Raw genomic sequence first — 10000 nt, forward strand, 5'->3', positions numbered from 1 at the left:
ACACACACACACACACACACACAAAATGGAGAGATAGAAAAGAGGAGAGAAGGGGGAATGAGCATTTGAAGGTTAATAGGCCTTCAGTGACTTGTGAGGTATGAGCATAGAGAAAAAGCACAGCAGAGGTAAAAACAGACAGGAGAAAACCGGGAAGGGGGGGGGGGGTGTTCACAAGAGAAGAGGAGAACAGAAGATAGGTGGACAAAAGAGAAGGCAAGAGGAGAGATGGAGCAGAGAGGTATGGTTGGTGAGGAAGTAGTAGAACAGAAACGGAGGAGGAAGAGACGGCCATGAATCTTTTCTATGTGGTCATCAATACCCACAATGCACTAAGCCAGGAGACCACGCTTAGAGAGATAGGGAGCTAGACATCTGCTTTATGGAGGTAATTTGTACTAAAACTCTAAAACGCTAAAAGGCTATTCTCTCTCGTTCTGTGTGTGTGTGTGTGTGTGTGAGAGAGAGAGAGAGAGAGAGAGAGAGAGAGAGAGAGAGAGAGAGAGAGAGAGAGAGAGAGATTGTGTATTTGTGTGAGTCAATGCTGGGGGGAACAACTTTTAAGAGAGAGAGAGTGAGAGAGAGAGAGAAAGAATGAGACAAGGTACCAGTGGAAGTCACTGCTACTAATAATAATGGTAATAAGAATCAGCTTAATCACAGAATGCACGTGTCAGTTACGGCCAACTAATGCTTTTGGTGCTACAAACACACTAAGCACTTTCACGGCCTCTGTCAAGGATTTTTATGGCCTGTGGGAAAGGAGAGAGAGAGAGAGAGAGAGAGAGAGGGAGGGGAGGGCAAGAGGAAGAATGATAAGCCTTCAGCTCAGCTACACCCTCTTCTGATTTCCCCTGATAAGGCAGGGTAGAGGGCACAGAATGGCTTGTGCGTGAGCGAGGTGTGTGAGTGAATATGTGTGGTCTTGTGAAAACCTGCTAGATGGTTGTGTTCTCAGGGAAGACATGGGGTGAGCGATACAGAGAGAGGGAGGGTTTTACTGCATGCTGCTCTATAAAGACATTCAACAGCCAATAATGCCAATTTGAATATTAATTTGAACTTGGACAAGGATAGAGAGACAGATGGACACAGAGAGAGATAGAGAGAGACAGACAGACAGACAGACAAGAAAAGGCAACAAAAAAGTAAATGCAAGAAGGAAAAGAATGGCATTGAAAAACAACAACCCAACAGTTTGATGTGCCCTCTAACTGGCCGTGAAGGACACGTTCGTTTTCTGACAAGAAACACCCTGGGAACAGGGGAGGGAAGGGGAGGTGTGAACGAGGGAGCTAGAGGAGAGAAGAGAGGGGGAGAGAGAGAAAGATAAACAGGAACATAGACAGAAATGGAGAAAAAGAAAGAGTTGGGACACTAATTGCTTGTAGGATACAGTTGGTGCTATTAATTATCAATATTATTTTTTGTTACTTTGTGACATGTCTTCATTTCAAAGATACATTATGTCAAAAGATTTCGTAGTGAGCTTGTAGATCTATAGCTATTTTCGGTACTTTTGTGTGACACTGTCATAGTATAACATAGGGCATTCATTTATGAAAGAAAAAACATGAAAAAGATTAAAGTGTTTCTGTCCAACAAGTGACAATATCTATAGTCATAAGACATCCAACCTCCAGTACTACAATTCTGCGTCTCACTACCGTTTAACGTGACGGTTCGGGGACGTTTCCATAATGAATTATGAAGCGCTACCAACTTACACTCTTTGCATATTTATTTGCATTAATATTTAATGTTTGAAAATCTAATCTGATTATTGTAATCTGATTATACGTGCAGTATGTTCCTGTATTGTGATCTAAAAGCCTAGAGCCAGACATTGTGATGAGTCCCGTGGGACTCTGAACAAGACAGATGAACTGCTTGGGAGAAGTCACTCAGTCTCGGGGCTTAAAAATGAGAGGCGACATTGATAATGTCAGCCAGAGAAATAGAGATGGGAACGGAGAGAGAGATGGAGAGATGGAGAGATAGAAAGAGTAAAAAGACAGAAAAAGACATATAGACTAGAGCAGGGGTCTTCAACGTTTTTCAGGCCAAGGACCCCTTAGCTGAGAGGGATGAAGCGGGACCCCCCCCCCAACTATATGTTGTATAAAATTGTTTATTTTTCATAGATGTGAAAATAGATATGGTAGTTGGATTCATGTCAATGTGTATTTTCAGACAGTTAACCTTTTAAACCCTCAATATTTAGTCAACTTGACCGTTGGCCCTGTACTTGGTCTGCTCTTTTCCACACCAACCGTAGCCGATCTACAAGCTTGTAGATCGGCTATTTTTCGTATTATGTTCCCCATCACCACACAAAGATTTTGGGAGACCCCCTGTAGTAACTCTGAGGACCCCCTGTTGAAGACCCCGTGCTACAGTATAAAGAGAGAGTACTTAGTGCCATGAGTATGGGCTACTGTATGTGTGCACATTGTACATGCATTGCACATTGTCTGCATCTGTGTGTGTGTGTGTGTGTGTGTGTGTGTGTGTGTGTGTGTGTGTGTGTGTGTGTGTGTGTGTGTGTGTGTGTGTGTGTGTGTGTGTGTGTGTGTGTGTGTGTGTGTGTGTGTGTGTGCGCGCGCACACTTATGAGTGCACATATGTGAGTGTATGCATACTGCATGTGCATGCATATCAGTGCATTCATATACTCTTATGCATATGAATGAGTATGTGTGCGTGCGTGCGTGCATGCGTCAGTGTTGATTTTGACAGCAAATTTTGATTTAGTTGTAGTCATAGTCTTTTGAATAAAATTCCATTCCACTTGGTTGCATGCTGAAAATAGCCAATCTACAAGCTCGTAGATTGAGAGCTTGTAGATCTGCTATTTTCAGAGTGCAATGCCTGAGCGCAACCAAACATAAAATGACTTGTCTTTTAGTTCTACTGGATCTCTTCTCCACTAGTGCCTCACTAACATTTTAGTCTAGTTTTTATTTGTTGACGAAATTGACAATATATTTAGTCTTAGTTTTAGTCATCGTAGCTTAGTTTTTATTTTGTTTCCGTCAGTGAAAAAAAGTAGTCGACGAACATTTTTCGTCATAGTTTTGGTCGACGAAATCAACACTGGCGTGCGTGCATGTGTGTGTGTGAGAGAGAGACTCACAGGTCTGTGGTGTGCTCTGGGATGTGTGCAGGAAGGCGGGTGAGTTTGAGGTTGGAGCAGTCCACTACTGTGCCCTCACAGCGGCACTTCTCTGGACACACCAGGTCCTGGAAACACTCTCCACTCAGACGACTACGGTAGTCCTCCTGACCTGGAGAGGAGAGGAGAGGAAGGGAGAGGGCGGAGATATTGTATGAGGGAATGAAACACAAGGGATGAATACATGGACCCAGAGAGATGGATAGAAAGAGAAAGAGATGGATTGAAAGCAAGAAGGGGGGGGGCATACAGTATATAGAGGAAGAACAGGCAGACAGACAGACAGACAGACAGACAGAGGAACAGATTAAATTACAGATAGACAGACACATTTAAGAGGGGAAACCAAAGAGAAATCATCAAATGTTTCAAATACACATAATATAATATGCTGTAACAATTTTTCACAATTTTCCACTTCACCATTTATCGTATGAACACATGTACATGATCTACATATACCAAAGACAACTAAAATAATCATTCTATCTACAACATTTAGAGATTGTATTACAATTTTAGGCAAAACAACAAACACACAGATGTAGCCATTCATATTTTGTTCCATTTTCAATCATTAGATGCAGTAAGAACTCATGGCAAGCCGCCATTAGACATGACTTTGTGTATGACTGTTCGTTATACACCCCAGAAAGAGTGGAGTGCAACCGTGAGGTTGCTGGTTCAAATCCCTAGGCGCTCCCCCAAAACCTACTTTTAAGGTTTACCCTTGATTTGAGCATTAGAGGACATTAACAGTAACTGTGAAGAGGCCAACAGTATACGTAGGTTGGCCATGTAGGACAGTTTATCTCCGGATTGGGGGAATTGTATGACGACACCCAGAGAGTGAATCGCATTATCAGACAAACCACCCAGATCATCTTACGCATGCTCTGCTGAGACATGTGAGGAAGATAAATATATTTATACCAGGATGTTGTGGTTCAGCAACTTTGTACGAGAGGCTGTATCTGTTGTTTGGAAATTAATCTAAACTCGTATTATTTATGGCTGCCGTGGAGAAGGATCTGCTTTACATCATGCAGAAGCCACACACAGTTAATGGTTATCATCTTGCCCTCTCTCTCTCTGTCTCTGTCTGTGTCTCTCTCTCTGTCTCTTCCTCTCCCTCTCCCCCTCTCTCTCTCTGTCTCTGTCTCTCTCTCTCTGTCACTCCTTCCTTCCCTTATTTGTCTATCTGTGCAGTCTCCCTCCAGCTGTCTGCTGTTGCTGTTATCCCCCTTTCTATTTCCTATTCTCTTCGCGTTTGCCTGCCTCATGTTGTCAGCTCTCTCTCCCTCTCACCAAAAGAGTGCAGACTCTATACTTCCTTTATCTTTCTTTCTCTCCCTCTCTACCACTCTGTCTGCAGGGCAGTGGATACTGGCAGGGCAGATAAAAGTATATGGTGCTCGTTAAGCAGTCAGACCACCTGCTGAGTGTCCGATAGCCGTAACTCGCCTGGATTTGGACCCTGTGTGTGTGTGTATGTGTGTGTGTTGCATTGCGTTGCTGTTGGCTCAGTGGCAGAGCTATGTCAAATACAAGGCGGTGAGAGCGGACAAGTGCGTGGGGAGAGCAGGTTCGATACAAAGTCAGAGCTGAGAGGAAGGAAGATGGCTGAAAAGGAAGGGAGGAGGGCAGACAGAGACAGTAACAAGGGAAATGAGGAAGCAAAGAGGTTATTTTATTATAATTTTATAAACCCATTCAATCCGGCAACGCATCTGTAATTTTAGATTTTAGCTATAGCCATTATTTTATACTTTGGCTATTCAAAAATAGCAGATATACAAGCTCACAGCGCGGCACAAGCTTGTAGATCTGCTATTTTAGAAAAATCAGGACAATTTGTCCAAATCTTTGAATATATACAGTATATTTTTAAGCGAACATTTGTAACTCAAATCTTTGCTTCTGGGGGGTCCCTGGAACAAAATATTTTGAGATGGGGGTCCGCGACCAAATAAATATCATGTTGGGAGAACCACTGATATTATAGCAACATACGGTTTTCAGAAAACTGCATTTAGAAGACATTTGTAGATGCGTTCCTGTATCAAATGGGTTAATACACATAAGGAGACAGGAAAGACTGACATTTTCCCAGGATAGGAGCTGTAACTCAGACATTTTACTCTCTTCTCGGGGGGGGGGGCAGAAAGGGGAGGAGTTTCCATTCACAGGAGAAGATGGGTTCAGCCATGCCAGTCACTAAAGCTCTGCCATGCTATTGGACTATCTGAAGGAGGAGGCGGGTGCAGTTGTAAGCTCTATACTTCGGTTATACACTGGTTTCAACTGAGAGCACAGCAGTAGGCCTGATGCTAATACCACCAACACATCCTAGAGGTGTGTATAGCTGAGCCCCGCCGCGTGGCTGTGTTTCATCCCAAATCTTCAACGCCATTTCCATATACAGTATATAACGTCGCTGTCGGGCAGAAACCGCCTATCTCCACATTTTAACTTTTTGTATTTTTTCGTAAATTAACGCCCTACTTGATCATACTACGGCGTCACATAAAAGCATCAAAAGTTGCAGATCTGCAAGCTCCAGCTTGTAGATCTGCTGTTTTTTTATTTGAATCCTGAAAGTTTTGGACATAATGAGGTTTCCACCCGACAGAGACGATATAATATATATATATATATATTATATACAGTACTTGCATACATACATACATGCAAAACACAGACAGACAGACAGACAGACAGACAGACAGACAGACAGACAGACAGACAGACAGACAGACAAACAAACTTATATCATAATAATTTTGCACTCATGCTTTACACTGCTGAACACCTTTTATGACCGTAATTTATGTAGGATTTCAATCATTGTTATTTATGTGTCAGGGGAATGAGAGCTTAGTTATGCTGTTTCCCATTTAAAAACAGGGTACCTGGAGTTGTTGTTGAGCCACTAGAAGGACCTCAAGTGTAGAGGAACAAATAAACATCCTGTCAGTAGACTAGTAAACTAGTAAACTAAATATTTGATATAATTCTCAGACTCACTCATTTCAAACAAACATAGTCTACATTAGTGAATATATTTCAGCTCTACTAGTTCAACTTTCTAGTTCAGTTTGACAGTTAATGGTTTATCATGTATAACAGTAGAATAGTCGTGTACATATAGCAACTATTTGACCACCCCTTGGTCTGTACTCCTTGGCATGTGATTGGCTGGCAAAGGCTGGCGTAATCTAGCGGTTCCTTGCGTGCTGATGGCTGGGAGAGGCAGGTGGGTGTGTGCTGGGCGGTCCCTGGCGCTTGACGGAACCATGTGATGTCACAATAGGCGGGGCCACATGGTTAGATCAAGCACAAGAGACAGCGGCACTGACCAGTCAGAATGCGGGTCCACACAGGAAGAAGGCGGGGCAACAAGAGAGCTGCACCAATCAGAGGCAGGGTCCATACAGAAGAGGGGGAGAATGAAACAACTGCACCAATAGAAGGCGGGTCCACACAGGAAGAAGGCGGGTGTAGAGAGTTGCCCATAGAAACAGAGTAGGATGTCCACAGAGGACGGAAAAATGCAATGAGAGGGAGGGGCCAAGGGACATACAGTAGGAGGGGCTAAAGCAGAGGGTGTGTCCAAACAGCTGTGGGAGTCTCTTCCATTTAGTCCCTTACACACAATATTTACAACACACAAATTGAGCACGTACAGTACACACACATACAGTACACTAACCCACAAATAAATACAGTTATGTACTAATGCACTCACAGACGCACAGCCGGTGACCGCAGGTTACGGCTTACGATACCTGCAGAGTTAATTATTGTAAAGCTATATTATATTGTGTATGTTTTTAAGTATGAAAGACAATATTTATAACTCCCATATTCTTGTATTTTTTGTTTTATTTTAACTTATAATTATTTTCTATTTTCTCTTAACTCTTTGATAACAATTTTTAATTATATTAAAATGTGTGTCTTATCTGTGTTATAATGCTCTAACATATTGTGTAAAGCACTTTGAATTGCCTTGATGTTGAAATCAAGTACTATACAAATAAAACTCGCCTTGCGTATAGGACAGGAAATAAGTGATGGGGAGGGAAATGGAGAGAGAGAGAGAGATACTGTAGAAAACAAGGGAAACACAGAGGACTGTTGAGGTTTTTAAGGCGTGTCCTACCTGTGCACCTGAACTTCTTTCCTTTGACCTGGCTGATGCGTTTGTTGGCTAGCCGCCGCGGGTGGCTGCAGCGAGCACCGCTGGTCTCTATGGGGTTGTCGAACAGGTAGTCAGCCAGCCACTTCAGGTGACAGTCACACATAAAGGGGTTTTGGGCCAGGTGGCTGCATGGTAGGGAGAGAGACAGTCTAGATCATTGGTTCTCAAAGTGGGGTCCGGGGACCCCCATTGGTCCAGGGGGTCCCCAGCAAAATGACTTAATATAGTGTCACAATCATTTTAACCACTTTATCCATTCATACGTTAGCTATTCAAAAACAGCAGATCCACAAGTACATCTGCTATTTTTGACATAAATCTTCTCTTCAGGGGGACCCTGACACAAAACATCTTCAGATGGGCAGAAGCACTGGTCTTGATAATGCATCCTTGGTAGTTTGTAGTTTGCTGTCAGAACAGAGCATGGGTGTGTCAGTCTGTATTGTGTGTACACTCACAGGGTTTTGATGGAGCGCAGCGGCGCGAACAGCCCCTTGCTAATGGTCTGTAGTTTGTTGTCGTACAGCGACAGCAGGTTGAGGTTCTGGAGGTCTTGGAAGGTGTTGACTCTCAGACAGTTGATCTTGTTGGCGTTAAGCAGCCTGGATATGCAACAGGGACACATTCATTCATTGACATTTGTTCAGGTATTCACCTTATTTTATGGCGGTTGGCATTCTTGAACGTTGTATCAACGCCATCTACTGATATGTGTAATGCAAGCACACCGGAAACCCATTGATATGTTTCGCACTCAGATCGGATATGGGATTCCCTACCCCCTACGTTAGACCGGAAGTGGTGGGCGTGGCCAGGAATAAGGTGAATACAGTTATAGATATAGCTTACTGCAGGTATATTTAGTTAATTCTACACAAGAAACAAGACAAGTATGCAGATAATGAGACAAATGATATTATCTGCACGTTTTCTGCTTATACGGCAACTCTCATTTTCCTCTCCTCTCCTCCCCCTCTCTCCTCTCCTCTCCTCCCCCCTCTCTCCTCTCCTCTCCTCCCCCCTTTCTCTTCTCCTCTCCTCTCCTCTCCTCTCCTCTCCTCTCCTCTCCTGTCCTCTCCTCCCAGCCAGTCAAGATTGGATTCTTTCTGGCCATGACAGCAATTGTCTTTCTTTCTTTCTTCATTTTGTTTTTCTCTTCTATTTTTTCATTTCTCATTTTAGGCACCAGAGTGAAAGCAGAATGTCTGCTTTTGGCTGGTTTAATAACTTAATTTGATGGGAGGAGATGGGAGAGAGACAGAAGTTGAGAGAGTTAGAGGAAGAGAGTGGGTGAGGACAGGTGAAAATTAAATTTGCGGGTAGCAGAGGAAGACAGACGGGCTGGCAGACAAAATAGAAGAGATGGGGACTTGCTGGTCGCAATCTTCCTCCGTCCAGCTCTCCTTCCACTCCTCCTCCTACCTTTCATAACACCATTAACTAATATAGCCAGGTGGCCTGATACCTCTCCTTCTGTCTCCTTCCCCTTTTTCTTTCCCCATCTCCCTCACTGTGGCTAGGTAGCCATCCCTCTCTTTCTCTCCTTCTCTCTACCCCCCCTCTCTCTCCCTCTCCCTCTCTCTCTTCAGTTAAACTCTGTCTGACAGGTGATTAACAACAGCAGAGCTTAACCATTTCAAACCATCATAACGAGTGCCTGCAATGACACACACACACACACACACACACACACACACACACACACACACACACACACACACACACACACACACACACACACACACACACACCCACACACACACACACACACACACACACACACACACACACACACACACACACACACACACACACACACACACACACACACTCGCCCCCCCCCCCCCCCCCCTCTCTCTCTCTCTGGCCACTATGCAACATACCCATGCATCATTAGGCAGCTCACAGGGGGAACTAATTACCTGAAACTGCACCAGTAAAACAAAGTACACACACACACACACACACACACACACACACACACACACACACACACACACACACACACACACACACACACACACACACACACACACTAAAAAGCAGACCAGTAGCTAGAAGTCATATAAAAATGTATTGTTGCTGTCATGTTAAAAACCTCATGGGCCCAGTTTTTGGGATTCAATTTTATTTTTTTAAATTTCAATATCGATTGAAGGTTTACACAACCCTTTAACACATTCCATGCCAGAGTTTAATCTCATAATGTACTCACCAGTGCCAGCGTTTTATTGTTGTTTTTTAGTTTTTTTCATGTCGCCACAGACCTCGCTAAATAAGTTAAAAGTGCGCGTTCATTTGGTTCTAAACACACAGCGGATCCGTGAGAAACGGTCAGCGAAAACAGTTTCCAAATCCGTGCCGCCATCTTGAAGCTACAGCCGATCAACCGTAAACAGTGATCAGCGAGGAGAAAAACAACAACCAGAGAAAATCGAGTTTTAAACAGGATCCCAGACAGGAAGCGGATACGATCGAAAAAAACGGAACCCGAATAATTCCGTTTCCGACCGGAAACCGGAAACGGAAATGGATCAAAAAAATTCGGAAAGTGCACCTGGGGCACTTAACATGGGAATCGGCGGTTCGCGTAGATCTACGCGACTGGCACGCTGCGGCTT

General features: G+C 43.7%; 1 protein-coding gene across 1 annotated transcript in view; it reads right to left on the reverse strand.

Moving 5' to 3' along the window:
* slit3 (slit homolog 3) overlaps positions 1-10000 on the reverse strand; it is a 291694-nt gene that overhangs the window by 56633 nt on the left and 225061 nt on the right. Inside the window, exons 13-15 of the mRNA XM_080416680.1 lie at positions 7838-7981; positions 7341-7504; positions 3137-3287 (exon numbers count right to left, since the gene is read on the reverse strand). Coding sequence (XP_080272806.1) covers positions 3137-3287; positions 7341-7504; positions 7838-7981 — 459 coding nt within the window. The remainder of the gene's footprint in view (positions 1-3136; positions 3288-7340; positions 7505-7837; positions 7982-10000) is intronic.

This window comes from Gymnoscopelus braueri, assembly GCF_963280865.1.
Source record: "Gymnoscopelus braueri genome assembly, chromosome: 20".
In the NCBI taxonomy this organism is placed as follows: domain Eukaryota; kingdom Metazoa; phylum Chordata; class Actinopteri; order Myctophiformes; family Myctophidae; genus Gymnoscopelus; species Gymnoscopelus braueri.